The following is a 25,239-nucleotide window of genomic DNA, read 5'->3' on the forward strand; positions in this document are numbered from 1 at the left end:
GAGTCTCAGTTTACCACCCTTGGTAGAGTGCCGTGGCATCACACTGCTCACAGCAACCTCCAACTCCTGGGCTTAGGTGATTCTCTTGCCTCAGCCTTCCAAGTAGCTGGGACTACAGGTGCCCACCCCAATGCCCAGCTACTTTTTTTGGGTTGTTGTTGCAGTTTTTCTGGGGCTGGGTTCAAACCCGCCACCCTTGGTATGTGGGGCCGGTGCCGAGCCACAAGCACTGCCCCAAATCACCTCATTTTAATATGCCCAAGGTTCTCCTGTACCCATCCTGGCACTGCGCATTTGAAGCTAAGGCATTTTTATTTTTAACAGTGTAATTGAGTGGATTCCATTTTGCACTTCAAGGTTAATTTCCTTGTACCCAAGATAAGGGAAATATTCTTATTCTTTGCTGTTTTCCTGTCCCCTTGCCCTGTCTGTACCTGTGCTAGAAGATGCTCACCAAATGGTTAGGGACCAAAGAATGTGCAATGACAGTTTTTATGGGAACAAGCCCTGTGCTGGGAACTCCTCTGTCATCCTGAAGGCCCCAGGTCGGGGTGGGTGCTCTGCATGCCATTTTGGGACTGAGCTCAGACATCATCAAAGTCAAACTTGTAATAATCACTCCTGAGGGTGGTTGATTAACTTGGGAATTGTGGCCCAAAAGCTCTTTACCATCTCTGATAGGAGGTGAGGTCTCTGTTACTTTGTTATCACAGCTGCAAGCTCAGCCCACAGGGTGAAGTCAGCCACACCCCGTTGTAAGTTCCCTGCTCCCACAACCCTCCAGAAGCAGCCAGTTCAACCTGGTGTGGCCTTCTGTGCGGCTCATTACTGTTGCTGTGCTCAGGAGCCCCTGACCTCCTCTGAACTTGGAGGCCTTTCTGTTTGATAAGTAATTAAACGAAAGTCCTGGTGTAATCTCTGCTGATCGTGAGCATCAGGAAAGTGGTGTATTAAAATCATTAAAGTTACTGGCCTCCTCTTCTATCTTTCCCACTTTTCCTTTTCCTTCAAGATAGCAGCACACATTTCTTGGCCCCCTTACTTTGAGTGAATGGGGAGAGAGGAAGGTAGCTGACTGTTTCTGGGAGACCTGACATCTCCTGAGTGTCAGCTGCAAAAGTGACCCTGGGAGGTTCCAGGTGGGAGTCACCTAAGACTGCCACCCACGACTTCTGTGCACCTGCGGGTATTCCTGTGAGGTGAAGAGAAGAGACCAAGCAGACATCTTGGTGTGCAGAAATTAGGATCCTAGAAATCATCTTGGTGTTAGAGCTTTATTTAGCTTTTGATATTTCTGTCATTTTGGCATGATTCTTGGGTGTTTAAAGAACACTTGAGAGATGCGAGGGGAGCAGGTGTCAGATTATCTAAAGGATGCTGCTACTTGGGGAGCGCAGCCTCTGTGGTACCTCTGCCACTGTGTTCCTCCTGAGCAGCCTCTACACCACCTCTGGCTGTAGAAGTGGACACAGCAACTACTTCTCGTGCCCTCTCTGGTAACAGGGGCAACAAGTACAACCAGGCCACATCGGTGGAAATGAACAGTTCATGACCACGCAGTACAGGACAAGACCTGGGTCAGGGAGAGGCCTCAGTTTCCTGAGGGAAGCTAATGGCCCCTCATGGGACTTTGCAGCAGCTCTAGGCTCAGCCAAAGTCAAACTCCTCTCCCTGCCATTAGCAGGACTCCCCCTGGGCCCAGCGTCACGGAACCATCCCTGTTTGCCTGAAAATGTAAAATACACACTGATTCCACCCAGATGCCTGGGTCTGGGTGCACATCGAGCACTAAGAGTGTCCACAGGGTGAATGACCATCGCACCTGTGTGGTTCTGCAGAGTCTCCTGAGCAGATGGCCAGGTGCAGGCTGAGTCACTGTGCCACCAAGGGGCAGGGCAAGCAGGGTGGGTGGATTTCCTAGTGTCCAGGTCTGCCTGGTGCTACAGGGAGGGAAGAGCTGCCCCAGATGGGATGACTCAGGCTCCCCAGACTACTATGATTTCTCACTTTTGTTTAAAACCAAGGAGCCAGAAAACCTATGAAATCTGCAATGTGTATAATTTAGGTCATTAAAAACAGAAGATTCACTTATTCCTCTAGCTATATACAATGAACAGAGGGCAGGAAGTCTCATGGTCAGGGTAGAAAATTCCCGGCAGAGAAGGGCTATGGGACCATCTGGAGGCTCGGCTCTGGTCTGGTCACCAGCCACCAGGGCTGAACCTCGAGGGTGAGGCTCTGTGGCTCTCCTGACAGCACAGAAGAGCAGTTTGCTGCAAGGAGGATGGGAACACGAAGTGCCCCTTTTCTCACATTAAGTTGTACTTAAGCCGAAGCAAAGGCTCTTTTCTAACATTTTCCCGGAGGGTGGACTGTATCAGCAGGCTTCTTCCAGGTTTTGGGTAATGTTTAACAGAAATTCTCTATTGTGCAGTTTGCTTCCTGTACAAAGTGATGCCAGCAAAAGTCAGAGGGGTTTTCTTTTTCTTTCTTTCTTTTTTATTTTATTTTATTTTATTTTTTTTTCGAGACAGAGTCTTACTGTGTTGCCCTCGGTAGAGTGCCATGGCGTCACAGCTCACAGCAACCTCAAATTATTGGGCTTAAGCAATTCTCTTGCCTCAGCCTCCCAAGCAGGTGGGACTACAGGTGCCCGCCACATCACCCAGCTGTTTTTTTGTTGCAGTTGTCATTGTTGTTCAGCTGGCCTGGGTTGCAACCCGCCAGCCTCAGTGCCTGTGGCCAGCACTGTAACCACCGTGCTGTGGGCGCCGAGCCAGAGGGGTTTTCTTTTTCTTTTTTTTTTATAAAATTGTTTGGGATTCATTGAGAGTACAAAGAATTAAATTATACCCATTGCATTTGTAATTGTGTACTGCCTCCTCCCTGCACACCTCTCCCCACTCCCTCATTCCTCTACCCCCCACCTTGTATTAGCCCTCCTACGGCCTTCATATTAGAACTGAGTACATTGGATTCTTGCTTCTTCATTCTTATGGTGCTTTTCTACAAAGAATGTGTTCCAACTCCACCCAGGTTAATGCAAAAGATATAAAGTCTCCATTTTTTTTTAATGGTATACATATACCACAGCTTGTTAATCTATTTCTGGGTTGGTGGGCATTTAGGCTGTTTCCACATTTTGGTGATTGTAAATTGAGCTGCTATAAACAGTCTAGTGCAAATGTCCTTATGATGAAAGGATTTTTTTTTCTTCTGGGTAGATGCCTAGTAATGGGATTGCAGGATCAAATGGGTTCTTTGAGAATTCCCCATACTTCCTTCCAAAAAGGTTGCATTAGTTTGCAGTCCCACCAGCAGTGAAAAAATGTTCCCTTCTCTCCATATCCATGCCAGCATCTGCAGTTTTGAGACTTTGTGATGTTGGCCCTTCTCACTGGCGTCAGGTGATGTCTCAGGGTGGTTTTGATTTGCATTTCTCTGATGATTAGGGACAATGAGCATTTTTTCATATGTTTTTTAGCCATTCTCCTGTCTTTTTTAGAGAAGGTTCTATTCATGTCTTTTGCTCAGTGATATATGGGATTGTTGGGTCTTTTTTTGTTGATTAAGTTCTCTGTAGATCCTAGTTGTCAAGCTTTTGTCCGATTCATAATATGCAAATGTATTTTCCCATTCTGAAGGTTGTCTGTTTTGGTTTTTGTCTCCTTAGCTGTACAGAAGCTATTCAGTTTCATTAAGTCCCATTTGTTTGTTTATTTTTGTTGTTATTGCAATTGTCATGGAAATCTTCCTCATAAAGTCTTACCCCAGGCTAATATCTTCAAGTGTTTTCCCCACCCTTTCTTCAAGGATTTTTATTGTTTCATGCCTTAGATTTAAATCTTTTATCCATCTTGAAACAATGTGTGTAAGTGGAGAAAGGTGCAGGTCCAGTTTCAGTCTTTTCCATGTGGTTCTCCAGTTCTCCCAGCACCATGTATTGAATAGGGACTCTTTCCCCCAGTGTATGTTCTTGTTTGGTTTATCAAAGATCAGGTGGCTGTAAAATGTTAGTTTCATCTCCTGGCTTTCTGTTCTGTTCCAAATGTCAGTGTCTCCATATGTGACCAAATACCATGCTGTTTTGATCACTAGAGCCTTGTAGTATAGCTGAAAGTCTGGTAGAATGATGCCCCTGGCTTTGTTTTTTTCTGGTTCCATACAAAACGAAGAATTATTTTTTCCAAATCTTGAAAGTATGATGTTAGTATTTTAATGGTGATTGCATTGAATCTGTAGATGCTTTGGCATGTATGGACATTTTAACAATGTTGATTCTTCCTAGCCATGAGCATGGTGTGTTCTTCCATTTGTTAATATCTTCTGCTATTTCTTTTCTTAGGGTTTCACAGTTTTCTTTATAGAGGTCCTTTACTTCTTTTGTTAGGTATCTTTCTAGGTATCTCATTCTTTTTTTTTGAAGATACTGTGAAAGGAGTTGTGTCCTTGATTAACATCTCATCTTGGTGGTTATTGGCATATACAATGGCTACTGATTTGTGGACATTGATTTTATGTCCTGAGACATTACTGTATTTTTTGATGACTTCCTGGAATCCTGTGGTTGAATCTTTGGGGTTCTCTAAGTATAAGAGTTCTCATAATATCATTGGCAAAGAACAGGAGTTTGACCCCCCTCTCCACCCATTTGGATGTCCTTGTCTGGTTCCAGTTCTAAGTGGAAAAGCTTTCAATTTTACTCCATTCAGTATAATATTAGCTGTAGGTTTATGGTAGATGGCTTCAATCAGATTAAGAAATCTGCCACCTAAGCCTAAATTCTTAAGTGTTCTAATTAGCAAAGGATGCTAAATTTTATTGAATGCTTTTTTTTTGCATCTATTGAGAGGATCATATGGTCTTTGTTTTTGCTTCTGTTAATATGGAGAATTATGTTTATGGACTTGCATATGTTAAACTAGCCTTCCATCTCTGGGATGAAAACTACTTGATCGTGATGAATGATTTTTTTAACATGTAGCTGTAATCTGTTGGCTAGGATTGGTTTTTTTTTTTGAGAATTTTTGCATGTGTATTCATTAATGAAATTGGTCTGTATGTAGTTCTCATTTTTAGTTTTGTCTTTTCTTGGTATTAGTATCAGGGTGATGTTTGCTTTATAGAATGTGTTGGAGAAGGTTTGTTCCTTCTCAATTTTTTAGAATAATTTCTGCAGTATGAATATAAGCTCTTCGAAGGTTTGATAGAATTCTGGTGTGAAGCCATCTGGGCCAGGGCATTTTTTTTGTTGGGATTTTTTTTATTGTTTTTATGATCTCCGTGCTTGAAATTGGTTTGTTCAAGAGATCTATTTCTTCTTGGTTAAGTCCAGGGAGAGGGTTTGATTATAGGTAGTGATCTATTTCTTCCTCATTGTCAAATTTCTGGGCATAAGGTTTCCTATAGTACTCAGAGATAATCTCTCTCTCTCTTTTTTTATTGTGGTTTTGATTTCTATTTCTCTAATGATTAATGATGGTGGACACCTTTTCACACACCTGTTGAGCATTTTCACCTCTTCTCTGGGGGAACAGTCCATTAAGTTCCTGTGCCCATTTTTTAAAAATTAGATTATTTTAATCAATTGCTATTAAGTTGTGTGACTTCCATGTATGGAAATTAACCCCTTATCAGATACATGGTTTACAAATATTTTCCCCAATCAGATAATCTCTTGTATCTCTGTGGCATCTGTTGCTATTTCCCCTTTATTGTTTCTGATTGAGGTTATTAGAGATTTTACTTTTCTGTTTCTAGTTAATCTGGCCAAAGACTTATTGATTTTATTTATTTTTTTCAAAAAACAAACTTTTTGTTTTGTTAATTTTCTACTTCTTTTGTTTTCAGTTTCATTAATCTCTGATTTAATTTTGATTATTTCTTTTCTTCTGCTGGGTTTGGGATAAGATTATTCCTGTTCTTGTTTTTCCAGTTCCATAAGATGGTTTGTGAGTTTCTTGACGTGTGTTCTTTCTGTTTTTCGAATGGAGGCATCTAATGCAATAAATTTCCTTCTTAAGATTGTTTTTACTGTATCCCACACGTTTTGGTAACTTGCGTCTTCATTGTTGTTATGTTTGAGGAATTTAACAATTTCTTCTTTCATCTCTTCCTAAACCCAGCTGTACCTCAGCATAAGGTTGTTTAGTTTCCATGCCTTTGCGTAGGGATGAATGTTTTTGTTGTAGTTGAGTTCCACTTTTATTGCCTTGTGGCAATTACAAGGATAATTCCTATTCTTTTTATTGTGCTGAGGTTTGATTTGTATCCTAGAATGCGATCTGTTTTGGAGTATGTTCCATGGGCTGACAAGATAAATGTATATTCTTTAGCTTTGGGATGGTGTGTTCATATATGTCTATTAATACCATTTGTTTGAGGGTCACATTTAAGTCCTTTGTATTTTTGTTTAGTTTCTGCTTAGAGGATCTGTCCAGTTCTGTCAGAGGGGTGTTAAAGTCCCTGGCTATTATGGAGTTGTGGGATATGATATTGCTCAGACCCATCAAGGTCTGTTTCGTCAGTCAGGAAGCAGTTAAGGTGGGTGCATAAATATTTTAAATTGAAATGTCTTCTTGTACTGTTCCCTTGGCCAGTATGAAGTGTCCATCTTTGTCTTTCTTAACTTTAGTTACTTTAAATCTGCTTGTGTCTGGAAATAAGATTGTAACCCCTCCTTTCTCTCTGATTTCCATTTGCTTGAAATACTGTTTTCCATCCCTTAACCCTGAATCTTGATTTGTCCTTCAAGGCTGGGTGTGTCTCCTAGAGACAGCATATGGATGGCTTCTGATTTTTTCAATCCAATCAGCCAGCCTGTGCCTCTTCGGTGGGGAATTCAATCCATTGTCATTTATTGACAGAATTGATAAGTGTGGTGGAGTTCTATTCATCTTATTGTGTAGTTTGCACCATTGTGGAAGCTAAGTTTTGACCTTTAGCTTCTGGGTGTTTACTTTGCTGGTGGTCCATTGGGTGTTTTCTTAAGGAAGGAAGATGAGGCCTCGTGATGTTTCCCTCCCAGGTGGTGCTGGTGACACAGGCACTTACTGGGTACTGTCTCTGTCTGCTGTGGGCACTGGAGGTTTGCACAGATGGGTAGATACTGCAGAGTCCCCACCCTCCTTGGGAAGAGTATAGTACTTTGGTAGAAATATACATGGAAACATGCAAATTCCCTGTGAGGTGTTACAGGCTACAGTGGTGGCCGTGGGTAGGGATCTCAGGGCAGGGCCCATGCCAGGCAGGGGACCAGCAGGGAGGACCATGGCCGAGGAAGTGTCACAGAGAATAACAGGCCCTGGCTCACTTTCCTGTCATTACTGCCATGTCCTTCGGCATGAGGACACTGGCACTGAGATATCCCAGTGTAGAAACTTCCTGTTCACCACCTGTGCACGTGAAAGGTGCACACAGTTGGCATTGGGCACATGAGGCAGGTGCTTGAGACTCAGAGAGGAAAAGTGGTGCCTTTCAGGGCTGTAGCCCTGTGGAACTGGGTTGGGAAGAGAGAGGGAGTAGTGGGAAGGCCCCAGAGATTGGGGCGTGGGACAGGAATGAGGAGTCCAGCCTCTTGCTGGGCTCCTGGGTGTGAGCAGAGAGCAGTGGGAGCCGTCAGCAGTGAGCAGTGTTGGGCCCTGCTCCTGGACCCTGTCACAGGTGTGATGCCAGTCACAGAGCTCATGCTCACCTATATGCCTGGCCTCTGCTTCCTGCCACTCCCTGCTGGGGGTGTTGACTGCCCTGTGGCCTGGCTCTGTTTAGCTGCGGGTCTGCTGGACAGGTGCAGAGGCCTTCCAGGAGGCTGCTCGGGCTTCAGTGTCCCTGGTACATAATCAATGTGCAATGTCCCCAGAGATTTTGGGGGATTGGGGTGCCTCGCTGACCCCCACCAGCTTGTCAGCGATGGGACTAGTCCTCTCACAGAACCCCAGGCCGAATCTGTCCTCCTCCTGGACGTCTGTCCTCAGGCAGGAGCCAAAGGCGCTTCTGGAAAGTCTAAGCTGCTGTCCTCTGCAGGTACGTTCAGTTCCTGAGTGGACTCCTGTGTGGATCGGTGAAGATGAACGCCTCGCCCTTGTTCCTGCATTTTGTCATCCTCCATGGCACCCCCAACTTTGACACCGGTGGAGGTTAGCATCCCCCATGACATGGCATCTGTGATTTGTTGGCCCGGACTAGGGGCTGGCTTTGGTCCCATTAGTGTAAACAAGCTTCTTTCCTTCTTTGAGGGCCCAGGGTCTGCTGCTCAGCCTCCCTGATCATTTACTGCAGCCCCCTCTTGTGGACAGAGGGTCATCTTTGTGGGGTTAGGCCAAGTTAGTTAATCAGGAGGACAGGAGGCTAGTAAGAGGGAACAGTAACTCGGGTAGACACAAGTCATCCTGGGCTGTAGGCCAGGGAGTCAGCTGTGCAGTTGGCTTTGAGGTCACAAGTCATGGGAAATGTGACTAGGCCTCCCCCAACTCTTCTTGGGAGCCCATCTCCTTGTTCCCTTTAACATGACCCCAAGGAAAGGCACATTTGGAAAGCTAAAGCCAGCATCTTCTCCCTCCACCCCAGTCCCACGCAGGTGCACACAGCTCATAGCTGGGGTCTGGGCACTGTCCCCTCTCCCAGTCCCTCGCAAATGCACACAGCTCGTAGCTGGGGTCAGAGCCTTGTGTCCTCCCCCAAGGGCCATGCAGGTATACACAGCTAGTAGCTGGGGTCAGGGCTCTGTGTCCTCCCCCAAGGCCCATTCAGGTACACACGGCTAGTAGCTAGGGTCAGGGCTCTGTGTCCTCCCCTGACTTTCAAGCAGGTGCACACAGCTAATAGCTGAGGTCAGGTCCCTGTGTCCTCCCTCTACATCCCACGCAGATGCACACAGCTAATAACTGAGATCAGGGCATTGTCCCTTCTCCCCAGTCCCATGCAGGTGCACACAGCTAGTAGCTATGGTCAGGGCGAGGTCAGGGCTCTGTCCCCTCCTCCCAGTCCCACATAAGTTCTCACACAGCAGTTTTCTCTTTAAAGTACATTTGTGCCTTTAGGTCCCCTTGGGCATCATGGCCAGAATGTGACCCTACTGAATGAGGTTGATTATGAGGCATTCTGGGGCTTTATCCAGGTCAGGGCTCTGGATAAAGGTCACACTGTTACTCTGCAGGCTCCATAACCTTCAGGTCAGGCTCTGGGCAAGGGCTCTCCTGGCCTCTCGGCTCCTTTCTCTCTCTCTCTGTTCTTCACAGACAGTTGTGCCTCTCTTTCAGTGTGCCGGCCCTTTCTGAAGCTCTACCAAGCCATGCAGCCCGTGTACACGTCGGGGATCTAGTAAGTGCCGCTCCTCCATGGGACTTCTGCTCAGCCCAGAGCCTCAGTTGCCCCTCCCTCAGGAAGAGGGGGAGGGAGGGGGACAGAAAATGCCAAGGAGCCAAAGAGAGTCCAGAGGGGTTAGCATGGGGCGCCTGTGTGCTGGCATCGCACCCGACCCTCCCTCCTGCCTGCATAGGTGTCCTGTTGCTGCCAAGCCAGTTGGCTCCATTAAGAGGCGTGAATGCTGGAGCGTGGAGGGGAGAGAGGGCCGTTCCCGGGACCCCTGTGATACACAAGCTTGTAGACGCTCAAGTCCCTTATTTAAAATGGCATAGTGTTCACATACAACCTATGCTCATCCTTCTAATTACTTATAATAGATAATACAGTACAGATGCTATGTAAACAATTGTCATGTTGTATTTTTTTATTTGAATTATTTTTTGTTATATTGTCATTTTTTAGTTATTTTCACTGATATTTTTTTACCCAGGTTGGTTGAATCCACTATGTGGAACCCACAGCTAAGCAGGGTACCTATAAATATATTGAAAAGAGTCCTGGGATGGGGTCTCCTTATGGTTTTTCTGGCTTCCTTGAATTTTAGATAAAGTATGGCCACCCACCCTCAGAATTTCTATGAATTTCTAAGATTTTTTTGTTCGCTTTCTTGAGCCAGGATAAGGATTTTATGAATGTTAATGGGGACTGAGTAAGGGTAATGAATGTTCTCACCATCCAGGAAGAGCCATTGTCCCTTTTCTGGGTTCAAGTTGGACCCTGAACTTACTGACGTCACTGTGGAAGTTGCGCCTTAGCTTGTCACAGACCCTGTGGCCATGCATCCTCGGGCCCCCTCCCTTTGAACCTACAGGGTGCCTGCCGTGCTTGGGCCCTGGGGTTGGTCCTTAGTCATTGCAGGTCGCTCACTGACCAGAATGATGCCCTGATTACCTCCTGGCCTGGAGCTTTCCTGAACCTTTTAGATCTACTTCCCAGGAAGTGGATTTTGGGCTAATCGGGACACGTTGTGTAATAGCTGAAGTTTTAATCAAGCTGAAGTTGCATTGCCAAACCTGTGTTCTTCTGTGAAATCACCGAGTTGCTTAGTGACTGACTTTTTTGTTTATCCCAAAGCAATGTTGGCCCCGAGAACCCCAGCAGGATCTGCATTGCCATAGAACCAGCCCAGCTGCTGAAGGGGGACGTCATGGTGAGTGCCCGTGCGGCTGCGCCGTTGTCCCCTCCCCCCACGGACATTAACTGAAAAGGGGAAAATGATTCTATTTTAAAACAATAACCACCTTTCCTCATAAAGTCCTGTAGAAAAAATTAAGAGTAACCTTGGCCAATCACCTTCAGGTATTTGGTTAATATTCTGAGTGAAGCTGTTTTAATGGAGGGCACAGAACAGATCTTTGTTCATGCTTCTCTCTCATCATAGAGCCCTGCGATGTATGTGAGCGGGTCGGTAAAGCACGGTACCTGTAAATATATTGAAAAGAGTCCTGGGATGGGTCTCTTTTTGTTGTTGTTGTTGCAGTTTTTGGCTGGGGCCAGGTTTGAACCCTCCACCTCCCGTATATGGGGCTGGCACCCTACTCCTTGAGCCACAGGCACCACCCCTGGGACAGGTCTCTATGGTTTTTCTTTCCACCACACTTCTGAGGGTCCCTGTTTTCTGACTGCGATTTGCTTTCTTAATATCAATACACAAGCCCGTAGATGCTCCTAGGGTATAGGTGTAGATAGAAATAAAATATTTATTTACTATTAATAGCCAAATTATGAAATATAACTGGTGTTGTTACAGCTTAATGATCAAAACTGTGATTTCTCTAGATGATTTTGATTCTTGGGTGTGTGGGTTTCCTGGGAGACATTGGCTGTTATATTTTTGCCTTTTAGTGATCTTGAGTACAGAAAAAGTTTTACATTCAACGTAATTTTAGGAAAAGTTTTGCCTAAGGGAAGGAAAGCTTTTTAGGCATATACATGGCTTCCAGCCTGCGTGGAATCACTTAGCATGCAATCTTCATAGTTGCTTTGGTAAGAAGGTAAGATGATTCAAGAGTTGGCTTTTAATTTTATTATAAATGGCCCATCCAAAGTGTTTCCCTTGAAAATCAGGGTTTAAAACTCTTTCTTAGTGGATGGGCAACTCTGCACCTTGCCCATCTTAGATCTGTATAAAAATCAAATTGGAAGACATGAGGATGGAGACCTGTGGAGACAGCCACACCTGCTGAGTCCCCCTCAGTCCCAGGACCCCAGGGTCTGTCTTGCAAACATGGCTCACAGCCCTAAGGTGGGATTCTGCAGGTCAGGGAGGCGGCCTGAGGCAGCGACACTTCACAGATGTCATAGGTGCAAAAGCTGGGGTTGGGGTGCTTCAGATATTGCTGCAGGCCCTGCCTCTCAGCACTCTAGTCTACTGTCCCCAGGCAAAGGGCCCTGGGGCTGGAGGTCTGTCCTCCGCCTGCTGTGCATCTGGGCCCTGCTTCCCGCCTGGGTTAGGAGCAGAAGCAGGTAAGGAGGGTGAAGGGGTTCTTCTCCTGGACTCCTTACTTTTTTTCCCTCCAGAGTGCAGCCTTAGAGGGTCTCCCCGGACCTCCTGGGGTTATTCGTCAAAGAGGCTGAGCCTTTGTTGAGCACCACTGTCTTCTGGCCTTCACTACACCAGCAGCTCTGGAGCTGAGGGCATGAGGGGCTGGTGTGATGCTGGTGGCTCGTGGTCTCCACCTGCCATGGGAGCAGGGCTCTGGAGTTGGCCTGTCTTGGGTGGTGCTTCCTGTCTTCAGGTCTTCAGTGAGTTGTTAGGGCCATGTCCCTTCACGATGACCTGCGGGAAGTGGCCAGTAGACTGAGAGGTGGAGGGTTCTCTCCGAAGGGGAGGGGTGCCTGGCTCCCTGCCCTCTGGAAGGGCAGGTGGTCCTCCTTGGTGTGTGTGGGCTGGTGGCTGCAGGGCTTTCTGAGGCCACCAGAGGCATTGGGGGGGAGGTGCAGAGGCCGAGCGTCCTGGGAAGGGGCCCCTCCTCCTCCCTCTGCCCCACTCCTTTACCCCCGTCTCTGCTCTTCTTGCCTTTGCTCCCTGTCTTCCCCTCTCCTCCCGCCTTCCTCCCATCACTGTTTCATGCCATCCTCCTTCCTATTATCCAGCCAGTCGTCCTTCTTGAGAGTGTTCGGTGCTTTTCTGAGTCTCTGTGTAGGGCTCATGACATTTTTGTCTGGAGGAGCCTGGAGGGGACATGGGCTGTTGCAGGAGGGGACCACAGGTGCTGTGAAGTCTACGGGTGCTGTAATGGGATAGGGCAGGCTGGGCTGGGTGAGGACTGAGGTGAGGGACCTTTGAGTCGGTGCCAGGCTGGAAAAGGTGTCACACATGAGGGTGCAGTGTCCCAGGCTTCGTGGCTCCTGCTGGAGGCTGGTGACGTTGTAAGGACCCCTGTCTTTGTGAGGAAAACCCTCGTCTTGGAAGGTTCAGGCCAGATTTTGTGGGACTTGGATATTTATGTATTTTCTTTTGGGAAACGTGGACCTCTGCCCAGTGAGGACCCTGTGTTAAGTAAGGGATTTGAGAACATTTGATGAGCTCAGTCACCAGAGCCTTCCAGGACAGCCCTGGCAGAGAGTGGAGCCACATCCTTGTGAGCCAAGGCCATTGTCACCCACTAGAGCCGAGAGTGGCTTGGCCTTGGGAGCAGCCCCCACCTCGTCCTTCGGGAACAGCCCTTGCAGGCTTCATGTGCCCGCTACTGATGGCACTGCATCCAAGCCAGTCCTGCCTGCAAGTGCCATCTGGGTAAACATCACTGCCTCCCCATCACAGCAGCTGAAATGTGGCTTTGAGCAGGCAGGTGCAGGGGACATGGTGGGAGGTGGAGGTTTGGCACTTGATAACTGAGGCAAGTCCAGGAAGAGGGTAGGGCAGGGGAGGAGAAGGAGCCATGAGTGGGCGAGACGTGCTTGGACTCAGCCCGTTCCTGCCCGTTGTCTGCTCCCGGTCAAGGCCCGGGGTGTTGGGTGCTGTGAAGCTATGTGTTGCTCCAGCTCAAGAAGGTGTGGTCTCGTGTCTTTGGGGTGCTGCCGCTGGATTCTCTTTGTTTTTTCTTTTTAATTTTTTAAAATCATAACTGTGTACATTGGTGCATCTATGGGGTTCAGTGTACTGATTTGACATACAGTGTGAAGTGCTCACATTGAACTGATGAACACATCCATCACCTCGCTTACTTATTTGTTGTGTTAAGACAATTATACTCTTTTCTTAATAGTTTCGAAATATATCATTGCATTATGCACATTAGGTGAGGTCCCCCCAAATACCCTTCCTCCTCCTGGTCTCCCCCTCCCCTCCCCTCTCTCTCCTCTTCCCTTCTACTTTCTGGATTGTAGTTACGTTTTACCATTTGTATGAATGTGTAGGTGATTATATATTGATTTCATAGTAGTTTTGAGTACATTAGATACTGTTTTTCCCCATTCTTGAGATACTTTACTAAGAAGACTATGTTCCAGCTCCATCCAGGTAAACATAAAAGATGTGAAGTCTCCGTCTCTTTATGGCTGCATAGTATTCCATGGTGTACATATACCACCATTTGTTAATCCATTCATAGGTTGATGGGCACTTGAGCTGTTTCCATGTCTTAGCAATTATGAATTGGGCTGCAATAAACATTCTGGTACAAATGTCTTTGTTGTAAAATGACAGGATCGAACAGTAGGTCTACTTTTAGTTCCTTGAATATTCTCCAAACTTCTTTTGGGATAGGTCATATTAGCTTGCATTCCCACCAGCAGTGTAGAAGTGTTCCCTTCTGTCCGTATCCACGCCAACATCTGTAGTTTTGGGATGTTGCGATGTGGGCTAATCTTACTGGAGTTAGATGTCTCAAAGTGGTTTTGATTTACATTTCTCTGATGATTAAGGATGAGCATTTTTTCATGTGTTTGTAGGCCATACGCCTGTCTTCTTCAGAGAAGTTCCTGTTCAGGTCTCTTGCCCATATAGAAATGGGGTTATTTGTTTTTATTTTTTAGTTTGAGTTCTCTGTGGATTCTATTAATCAGACCTTTGTCAGAAGCATAACCTGCAAAAATTTTTTCCCACTGTGAAGGCTTTCTGTTTGCTTTACTTACTGTGCTCTTGGCTGTGCAAAAGCTTTTTAGTTTGATCAGATCCTAGTAATATATTTTTGGTGCTGCTTCAATTGCCTCTGGGGTCCTCCTCATAAAATATTCTCCCAGGCCAATTTCTCCAAGTGTTTTCCCTTCACTCTCTTCTAATATTTTTATAGTTTCATGTCTTAAGTTTAAATCTTTTATCCAGTGAGAATCAATTTTTGTTAATGGTGAAAGGTGGGGGTCCAGTTTCAGTCGTCTTCTTTTTTTTTTTTTCAGTTTATTTTTGGCCGGGGCTGGGTTTGAACCTGCCACCTCCGGCATATGGGGCTGGGGCCCTACCCCCTTGAGCCACAGGCACCTTCCCAATTTCAGTCTTCTATAGATCGCCATCCAGTTCACCCAGTGCCACTGTTAAATAGGGAGTCTTTCCCCCACTGAATGTTTTTGATAGGCTTATCAAAGATCAAATGACTGTAAGTAGCTGGCTTCATCTCTTGGTTCTCTGTTCTGTTCCATACATCTACCTGTCTGTTTCTGTGCCAGTATCATGCTGTTTTGATCATTATAGTATAGTCTGAAGTCTGGTAATGTGATACTGGGTTGTCTTTGGACAAAAGAAGGTGCCTTCTGGGCATCCAGAGCCACAGGAAGGTAGGTGTCTCTCATGGCCTGTCAGCAGGGCCTGCTTATCATCAGCCACAGCCGCAGTTGGTATTGTGCCGTCTGGCCAACCAGCTCATCCACTGTTGAGTCTGAGTGTTCTTGATCCTTTACCATCGCAGAAAGTCTGAAACAGTGAATGTTTGCATCTTCTCAGAAAATTTTATTTCCAGTTCAAGCTTACGAGTCTGTCTACTACTGAGAGACATTGTAAAGGGCCAGCCAGCCACGGTGCAGGGCAGGCAGGAAGGCCAGCGGCTCCATGTTCCCGCCTCTGCCTGGCCCAGGCCTCTGGAGGAGCCACCAGCCCAGACGAAGAGCCAAAGATGCAGCAGGAGCTCGGACCGGGTGGCTCCATCCTGTGAGGTCCTGGGCTGGGATGAGGGGCCCATGAAGCTCCCCACGCTATTCCCTACAAGTAGGTTCTCCCAGGGGAAGGTGTGCTGGTGTCATGGGGAGAGCAGAGCAGTGGTGCACAGAGAACTCGGGGCCCCAGAAATAAGGAGCTCTGGGAAAAAGGATGCTGACCTCGGGGAACAAGGAGTATCTGGAATGTGGAGCATTTTAGGCAGCAGAGAGTGGGCAGAGGCAGTGCTCAGAGGATCCTTGGAATGAGCTGGGCACAGACGTGGTGGCCTATGAGAATGTGCCGGGGCCAGGCCTCGCCTCCCGACCTGGCTGAGAGCATTTGAGAGGCCAGTGTGGAGGGCGGTTGCCGGGAGCCACAGGACAGGCCCAACTCCTGGGAGGACGGCACACCTGATCCTGGGCTTGAGGCCCTGGCAGGCTGTGCAACAGGAGGGGACAGCTAGGGGTTACTTGCACATGAGGGGACCCCCGTTTCTTCTGGGAGGTCTTCTATACTGTCCATTTGGGCTGCTATATAAAACTCTCGCAGACTGGGTGGCTTGGGCCTGAGAGTTTATCTGTCATAGTCTGGAGGCTGGTAGTCTAGGGTCAGGGCCCCAGCAGATTTGGGGTCTGGGGAGGGCCGGCATCCTGCTTTATAGAAGGCAACTTATCACTACACCCCCACATGCCAGAAGGGACTGCAGGGTACTGACATTGATCCCATTTTACCCTCCAGAGGCCCCACTTCCCCATCCGGTCAGCTCCGGGTTAGGAGCTCAACAGGTGAATTTGGGGGGGGCACAAGTAAGTGTTCAGTCCTCAGCAGGCCACCTGTCCCAGCCATTCCAGCCTCCCTTGCCCGGCCACGCAGATCTCTCTGGGTCTTCTCTGTGCCTTGCTGCTGAGTCCTCTGCTGGGCCTCTGATGGCTCCTCACCCTCTGGATGGTGCCTCCTTTTCATCTCTGTCTTTCTTACTCAGGTTTTGGAAAAAGATGGTGTGTGGCCAGCCGTTCCCTGCTCACTTCCGGGTACAGTGAGGGTGTCCTCTCCCTCAGGCCCCAGCTGACCGTAGCCTGGGGCCGCATTCTAGGGGCCGTATTCTTCTTCCGTTGCCTGTGGCAACTGCCAGTGGGCTGTCATCTCTGGTGGAAAGTTCTCTTCCGCTGCCCCTCAGGAGCCCCCCGGAGTGCCTTCTGTCTGTCCCAGGCTGGTGTCCTCCTACCGCTGTCTCCTCCTGGTCTTCTGATCTCCTTGGTGGCCCGGAGTGCCTTCTGTCTGTCCCAGGCTGGTGCTCTCCTCCTCTATCTCCACCTGGTCTTCTGATCCCCTTGGTGGCTCTAACATGCCTCTCATTTGCTTTGGATTCATTGAGATGATTATGTCCACCAGCCACGCCTTATAGCCCTAGTCAATCCTGTTCTCTATCCCTAGGACTTGCTGCTTTCCAGAACTGCCCATGTGCCCTCTCCCCGAACTCCAAACTTGAGCTTCCCCCTGGACAACCCCCAGCCCCACATCTCACCTGCTGTGTTGAGTTGACACTTGGGGAGTCCTGCCTCTAGCCTCTGAGATGCAGGCTCCATGCGGTGCCTTCCTTCCCCCCAGGATGCCACTGCCTGTTGCCTGAGCTGTCCTCTGGGCAGTTCAGTCTGATGCTCTGGCCATGGTTTCCCTGCTGTAGCCGAGCATCTGTAGGAGGAGCTTTTAGCACCTCCCTCCCCTCAGCATTCAGCCCACGGGCCCTGTGCTGGTGCTCACTCTGGACACTGTCCCCTCGTCCCTCTGCTCTGTCTCACTCATGCTGCTCACCCACATTGGAGGTCCAGCTCAGAGCTCTTGTGACTCCTGGGCTGTGGCTGTGCCTTCCCCGAGGTGGGGAACATTGTCCGTAGTGGATGTCCTTTTGCACGTTCAGGTGGAGCTGAGTGTCATCTGTGGCAGGCTCTCTGTAGTCTGTCAACCTGCTCCTCAGGGTGGGGACAGACCCTCAGTAGGCATCTGAGACACTCAGGAGGAATGGTAGGGTGATGGGTAAGTGCCCTCAGGGGCCAGCCGTCTGCCCAGTGGATCCTTACCGCCCCCACCTTGCAGACGGGCACTGCGCTGAGGTGGAACACCCTGCCAGGGCCACAGCCCAGCAAGCTGGCTGACCCCAAGTCTCTGAAAGCCATGAAGACAGCAAGCTGTGTGCCTGGGGGGCTGCCGGCCAGTTCCTCTGTGAGTGGGGATGGCTGGCCAGGTATGATGTGACACTGAGGCGGCCTGTGTCCCAGGTGCGTCCTTGGCGAAGCAGAAGCCTAAATGTGCCTGAAGAATCCAGGAGTGTGGGAGTTCTGGAATTTAGGTGTCAGGTTTAGCTCGAGGGAGTCTCTTGAGGTGACTGTCTTGTGCTGTGGGGGCACAGGGTCCATGAATGATTTGCTTCCATCAGAAAGCCCACAAATAAGAGAGTCCAGATCTTTTCATAAGAGATACTTGGTTTGATAAAGTAACTTCCTTCCTGCACTCTGTTCGTTCCTTGTGTGGAATATTTTTAGGAGTGCATCGATTTGATTTATGCTTCCTGTGTTTTATCTTTCCCTTGTACGCTTTGCATGTGCAGTGTTATCAGATGGGAGGTGGAAGATGTGGGTAACAGCTGAAAAGCGTGGTATTTTTCCATCCCAGAGGGTCATTTTTCCCCGAACTATTCATAGAAGTGATTAGCTAAGAGGTTTAGTTTGCTTTTTTATTTCTAAAAAGCCTAAAAGCCAAAATTCAACCTATGAATTTTGGAGGGATATAGGTTAGCCCATAGTACCTCTAAAAAGCCTAAAATTTTTTTGTGGAAATTTTGTTTTTTTCTTGAGACAGAGTCTCACTCTATTGCCCCAGGTTAGAGTGCCATGGCCTCAGCGTAGCTCTCAGAAACCTCAGACTCTTGGGTTCAAACCACAGCCTCCCGAGTAGCTGGGACTACAGGCGCCCACCACAACGCCCAACTAATTTTTCTATTTTTGGTAAAGATGGGGTCTCATTCCTGCTCAGGCTAGTCTTGAACTCCTGAGCTCAAGTGATCCACCTGCCTTGGTCTCCTTGAGTGCTAGGACCACAGCGTGAGCCACCGTGCTTGGCCCCCAAATGCCTAAAATACTTTTAACCTTTTGTATTTTGCTGGTGCTTCCGTAACAAAGTACCCCAGAAGGGTCCTTAATCTCAGTTTAAACAGCAGAAGGTTATTCTCTCTCAGGCCCACAGACTGGAAGCCTGTGATCCCAGCGTCTGCAGGGTTGACTGTTCCTTGGCCTCTCTCTTTGGCTTGTCACCAGCTGTCCCTCCCTGTGTCTGCCGGGGGCTTGCATTCTATGCGTCTGTTGCTAATCTCTTTTTCTTATCAGGACACCAGTTATAATTCGTTCAGGCCCACCCTCACTCTAACTTAGTTACCGTTGTAAAGACCCCCGTATACAGTCACACCCTGAGGTGCTGAAACCTTTCAACCTATGAATTTTGGAGGGATACAGGTTAGCCCATAGTACCTCTATTCATTAAATAAACCTATTCTTGAATGTTTAGCTAGATTAATGATATAGTCAGTGCAGGTGGTCAGCTGGCATCCTTGGCTCTGGTTTTTGACCAGTGTGCATCTGTGGGCAAGTAACCCTAGTGTGTGTGTGGCCTGCGCTGAGAGGTGCAGGTCGTGCAGGAAGTGTGGTGGATACACCCATGAGCAGCACACTCCTTGCAATGAGAGTTTAGGTCCAGTGGTCCACTGAGACGGGCAGGCCGATGACTCTAGGGCATATAGGACTAAGTGTGTTGGCCTGAAGATGTGAGTTGAAGGTTCATGTGGAGGACACAATTTCCAGTGTGTCAGAGGACAAACAGCTTCTGGACCCCGTGGACACTGAGAGTGCAGGGTGTCCAATGATGCTGACCCCACCTGAGAAAATCTCAAGGATCCACACGGGAAGGAAAAATGCGACAGCATCTTCCTTATCCCTGGCAGAGCATCCCCGGGAGAGGAGTGTGAGCCCTGTCCCTTCCTACTGTTTAAATTGCTGTGGTGTCCTGCAGGTTTGTGACTCAGGACCAGTGCCACATTCGTCCTCTCTGACTGCTGCCTGTCTCCAAAGGGACCCAAACTGCACGCCAGGCACAGGATGTCCAGGCTGCCTTTAGTGTGCCCCATCTTTCTCCTCTAGTTTTGGCTCACCATTGCTTACTGTCCATCACTTCGAGCTACATGAACAAACCCTACGTTGAGAAGGCTCAGAGGGAGGAATCGGTTACAAGGCCTTTTCTGCATAAAGTGCAAATATGGAGGTGGTTTCATTTCTTTTGGCAATGGTCTTAGAAAGTATCCTCAGAAAATGCTTGCGTGGATTTACCACCCGAAAGGCTGCAGGTACCTCCTGGGCTCCCTCTGTCTGAGTGTGTTCTTGGACTGTTTGCCTTCAAAGGTAGAAAGTAGCTTCCTGGGACGGCTCGCCAGCCTTCATCTTCCTGCTTAGTGAACGCAGTTTGTCCTCTTAACTTCTGGTAAATATCTGCCGCGTCTGCAGACACATTTGCCTATCTTTCCTCACGAGGGGTTCTGCACTGAGACGTGTTTGCAGAGATAACAGAGGTCAGATTCTTAGAGAAGGAAGGGTCAGAGAACGTGACTCAGGAACGTGGAACTTTGTTTGCTATTCCCTCGACTCTGGGGACTGGCATCCCACCGCCTGCCTTCCCGGCAGCAGGGCCAGCCCTGCCCCGCCCAGCCGCACACCTGCCCTGTCCCATCTTTGCAATATGCTTTTTGCAGAAGGTCAGATTCTTAAGCCTCCTCCTTTCAGAAGGGCAGGACCTCAAGAGGTTCAGTAAATACCATGCTGTCAGGTTGGAGGCAGCGCCTTGGTGAGGGCAGCTGAGTCATTATGTAACCCTGCCAGGATGTCACGTGGGCTGCAGGCCCATCAGGCATCTGGCCGGGATCCCAGGGCCTGACCCAACTTGCCCCACCCCCACCCATGGCCTCAGCTCGCCGTCAGTCCTGTAAACAAGTCTCCGTCTGGCGTGCTTCGTCTTGTTGCCCCACGGCCACTTGAATTTTGTGTTCATGGTTGCTGGCTCTGTGACTTCACTCTGGTGATCTGACTTGTAAACAAAGGCGCTGGCTTCTCAGGCAGAGCTCACAGAAGGCACTCTGGTTGGTTGTTTCTCCCTGACGGCACCTACAGAAGACCAGGGAAAGGAAAGTGCCCTTCTAAGACTTTGCCCAGGGCTGGGTTATACAGATCTCCCTCGGACCCATCACAGCACTCCTCTGTCTGTGGGTGTCTTCCTCCCTTACTCTAATGTTTTCCTCCAGACCTGGTCCACGCTGTTGTCTCAGCACAGTGGACTTAGCTGTGCTTTGATTTGCAGGTGAGTATCCGCCTGCCTTTCAGTTGTTTTAGGCTGTGCCTTATGATATTGCTACCATCTGATATCATTTTCAACTCTAGTTGAAATCACGGTTACTGTTGGCCCAGTGTGATATACGTCTTTGACTTAGGAGGCTTAGTTATCAAACTTTTTAACCTCCAAATTTATGGTTATTCTCTGAGGACACATATCCCTTGAGACTTAGTAGGGCCAGCAGCGAGGCATTGAACCTTGACTCTCTTTTCTGTTAAGAGTGCTCCAAGGGTTCTGCTGTTGTGCTTAGAAATTTTAGGGAAGGTTAGGTCTAAAAAGGATCTGAATCACCCTGACAATAGCTGGTCAGAAGGAGGTTGGGAACTGATTACCCTTGAGGGTTGATATCTGAATTGGTGGCAGGCATTCCTGGGGCTGAGCCATAAAATATTGACATCCTTGGTCCAAGGTGCTTTTTTCTCTTAATAGTGGAGAGTTTGAAATACAAATACAGTTATATGGCCCTAGCATGAGGCATGTCTATTGGTAAATCGTCTGTCTTGAAATGCCAGGTTGATAGCTTCTTGGGGAACTCTGTCTGCCCGCCTTTTGACGTGGCATTCTCCAAGGGCAATGGGGATCAAAGCTTGGCTCGATTCCTGGCCACCAACGACTTGTCCTGTCTGGTTGAGGACACAGGCATATTTATGCGCAACTGTTAGAAAATAAAGTTGGGCCAAATTTTTCTGAATTGCTTCATCAGACTAAAAGCGAGCTAGTGAGTGTGAATACCTCCCTACTGAGGTCATTATTCACCTCTACAACAGTTTTGAGCACCAAGGACCCTCTCTCCAGAAGCTTGTATCTTTTAAATAATAGATACTTATAAACATATGATCTGTTGTTGAATTTACAGATTGCATTGTAGTGCTAATTTAGACTTGAGAACAAAATAGCAAGGTTAATAGTATAACCTTCATTTTTGCAGTCACAAAATGTAAGGTCCCAGCATCTATAATTTTCCTAAGATCTAAGAGCTCCCAGAAAGGGGTGATGTCAACCTGCTTTTGCTGTAGGCTCTTTGATAGCAGGTTCTACACACTATTTGATGTAGTGCTTACTATTTCTTATTTTATTTTTCCACACTACATAATTGTGACTGCAACTCTTCAAATTGGTGTTTTAAATGCACATACTCTAAAATCTGAAGGCAAAGGATCAACATATTCCAGAAATAGTCTTGGGAAACCCAAGTAAAAAAACTACTGGGCGGCGCCTGTGGCTCAGTCCGTAAGGCACCAGCCCCATATACCGAGGGTGGCGGGTTCAAGCCCGGCCCCGGCCAAACTGCAACCAAAAAATAGCCAGGCGTTGTTGTGGGCGCCTGTAGTCCCAGCTACTCGGGAGGCTGAGGCAAGAGAATCGCTTAAGCCCAGGAGTTGGAGGTTGCTGTGAGCTGTGTGAGGCCACGACACTCTACCGAGGGCCATAAAGTGAGGCTCTGTCTCTACCAAAAAAAACAAACAAAAAACTACTAAAGACAAAGGGATGAGGGAAAATTATAGACTTCAGTTGCTCTTGTCTTTACAAGGTGTTTGCATTACTTTATATTCTTAAAGGGAGGCCTTTGGGGCTCTTATATCAAGCACAGTGTCAGTTGTTCTTTCTGTTAAGTGTTACGAAGAGCACGATTCTGATCTCTCACCACCAGTACTTAGGGGGGCTCCCGTGGTGAGTGGGTTTTGTCTCAGGGACCTTCTGTATTGACCTTCTGGCTGGAGCCCTGTGTTAGGGAAAATCCCATGATTTTTGCCTGTCTTCTAGAAGGGAGCTGGCATCAGTTTGCCAGAAAGGCTCCATGGGGTGGTGTCTACCTCCTCTGATCCATGGGAAAGGCTTTCAGTATGGAACAGAAGGAGCGTGGCTGATGAGGAGGTTAAGATCTCAAGCCAGCTAGCAAGGATACTGTCCTAATACCCGTGGAAGGCCCCTGGCGGAGGGTCACGGAGTGCAGGGCAGCAGTGTTCCTGGGACATTGATGTTAGGACAGACCACTCCAGTCCGTGGATGAGCCCTGGGGGTACTGAGGCCTGGTACTGGGAAGTGCAGGGATGTTCACACTAGAGAATCCCACTGGGCCTGGAGAGGCACCTGTGCCCTGAGGGGCATTTGGGAGCTGCCCAGCCTGGATGGGCAGATTCTCATCTCTTTCCCTCCCTTACCCCAGGGCACCAGGGCTGGCCCTCTCCTCCCAGGCCTGATGGAGGAGGGACAGGGATTCCTGGTAGCTTAGTCACTGGTGTTTGTGAGCAGCCGTGATGAGCAGGAACTGAGCTGAGGCACAGTGGAGACCTGGAGAAAGGCAGGCAGGAACTGGCCACAAGGGAGGCCCAGGCTTGGGGCAAACTGTTCCCATGGTGAGGGGCTGCAGGATGAGCTCTTTGATAAGGTAAAGCAAGTGGGAGAGGAGATTTTCTGAGTGAGAAAAGCTCCCCAGGATAAGGAGACGCTCGGGGCAGGTGGGTGGGTGGACAATCCATCTGCTTCCACCTTTGCACCCCTGCCCTGAGCCTGCAGAGCCCCCATTCACCTGGGACGATAGCCTTCACTCCAAGGCCACCTCCCGTCACTCTGCAGCTCTGCCCTGCGCCTGCAGTGCCCCCATCCACCTGGGATGATAGCCTTTACTCCAAGGCCACCTCCCCTGCTCCTGCAGTACCCCCATCCACCTGGGAGGACAGCCTTCACCCTAAGGCCATCTCCCCTCCCTCTATAGCCCTGCCCTGCGCCTGCAGTGCCCCCATTCACCTGGGACGATAGCCTTCACCCCAAGGCCACCTCCCGTCTCTCTGCAGCTCTGCCCTGCTCCTGCAGTACCCCCATCCACCTGGGAGGACAGCCTTCACCCTAAGGCCATCTCCCCTCCCTCTGTAGCCCTGCCCAGCACCTGCAGTGCCCCCATTCACCTGGGACGATAGCCTTCACCCCAAGGCCATCTCCCCTGCACAGTTTTCCTCACTCCTCCGCCGAGGGGAATGGGGGCTGTCACTGGCTGGGCTGGATCTGCCTGCCTCACAGCTGCTTCAGACCTTGTTTTTATTGGTCAAATCTTCGGCTCCTGAAAGAATTGATAAAATATGAGAGCAAGACTGGCTTGAATCTGGGGGTTCTTTGTTCTTTTCCTCAGTCGAATCTCTTTTCCTTCTCCACTTCCAAGGCTGCTAGTGGGAAGAGGGCATATGGGAGAGGTGGGCACCAACATTCTCAGGGTGGGGGCACGTATGGGTTTGCCCCCAGGTGAAGGGCCTCCCTCCTGGGGACCTTGGCTACAGTATGACGAGGGCCAGAGCATCTATCTGATGGTGGTGAGTGTGGTGCGTGGGGAGCTCAGAGGAGGGGTAAGGATATTCTCAGACCATTCTGGAAGTAATGCCGGGAGGATGGCCTTTGCTTGCACTTGCTGAGGAAGGAGGAGATTTGTGACCATGATGCCATTGACTTTTGGAAAACAAATGGAGGCTGTGACATTCCTTCACAGTTTACATGGAGGTCAGCCATGGCTCCAGTCCTGTGTTTATAGCAGCCTGGAAGAGGCAGGGAAGCTCAGCAGGTGTTTGTCAACATGGATATCCCTCTACCATCTCCGTTCCATTTATCCAGCAGACTGTTTCCTTGTAGATAGAGTAATAAATAGTAAACAACTTCTGGGGCTGCCCTCGGGGTGGCAGTCCAGCAGCCCTGGGCTTGCTGTCTGCTGAGGTGTGGTTTCTCTAACTGGTGGGATGACAGAGCCTCAGCTGGGAGTTCCCTTGCATTGCTGGTCTGAATCCCACTTGCCACAGCTGCTTCCACCTGTTACCAAGAAAAGCCTCCTACAAACAGGGGCTGCCTCTGAAAACCACCTCCTTGTCCTGGCTCCCAGGAGAAGAAGTGCCCGGCCTGCACACTGCTTGACCTGAGAGCAAAATCCAGCCTGTTTCAGGCCTCAAGGATCCTGGAAAGATGCCAGGGGGCCCTGCCCTGCCTGTCTGAGGAGGGTTGTCCTGTCTAGTACTCTCTGACTGTGGCCCGATGGCCCCCATGGCCAGGGCCGCACTTGGAGGGAATGCAGGGAGGCCCCAGGTATAAAGGTGGGACAGGATGTTCGGGCTCTGCTCTGCCCTGTCCACTGTCCTGCCGCCAGCTGTCTGCTCACTGGCACAGACACCTTGAGCCGCACTCTAGGGACCCAGCGAACCCCCAACTCTAAGATTGGGGAATCAGCCCACATTCAAATCCCCTTGGGGTGATTTTGAACACTTATCTTAGATGACCACCTCCAGGACCTTCGAATGACCGGGCATGGAAATTAAATGACCGGGAAAATTAAATGCCCTCCCCCTCTCTCTCTGTCTCTCTCTCCCTCCATTCCTCTCTCTCTAGATTATAGCCTGAAC

General features: G+C 48.8%; 1 protein-coding gene across 5 annotated transcripts in view; it reads left to right on the forward strand.

The window, feature by feature from the left end:
- Positions 1-25,239, forward strand: part of TNS3 (tensin 3) — a 296,848-nt gene that overhangs the window by 159,790 nt on the left and 111,819 nt on the right. For all 5 annotated transcript variants that reach the window (XM_053608816.1, XM_053608817.1, XM_053608818.1 and 2 more), the window contains 3 exons: positions 8,023-8,135; positions 9,258-9,318; positions 10,438-10,513. In XM_053608816.1, coding sequence (XP_053464791.1) covers positions 8,023-8,135; positions 9,258-9,318; positions 10,438-10,513 — 250 coding nt within the window. The remainder of the gene's footprint in view (positions 1-8,022; positions 8,136-9,257; positions 9,319-10,437; positions 10,514-25,239) is intronic.

Source organism: Nycticebus coucang, chromosome 11 (genome assembly GCF_027406575.1).
Source record: "Nycticebus coucang isolate mNycCou1 chromosome 11, mNycCou1.pri, whole genome shotgun sequence".
NCBI lineage: Eukaryota > Metazoa > Chordata > Mammalia > Primates > Lorisidae > Nycticebus > Nycticebus coucang.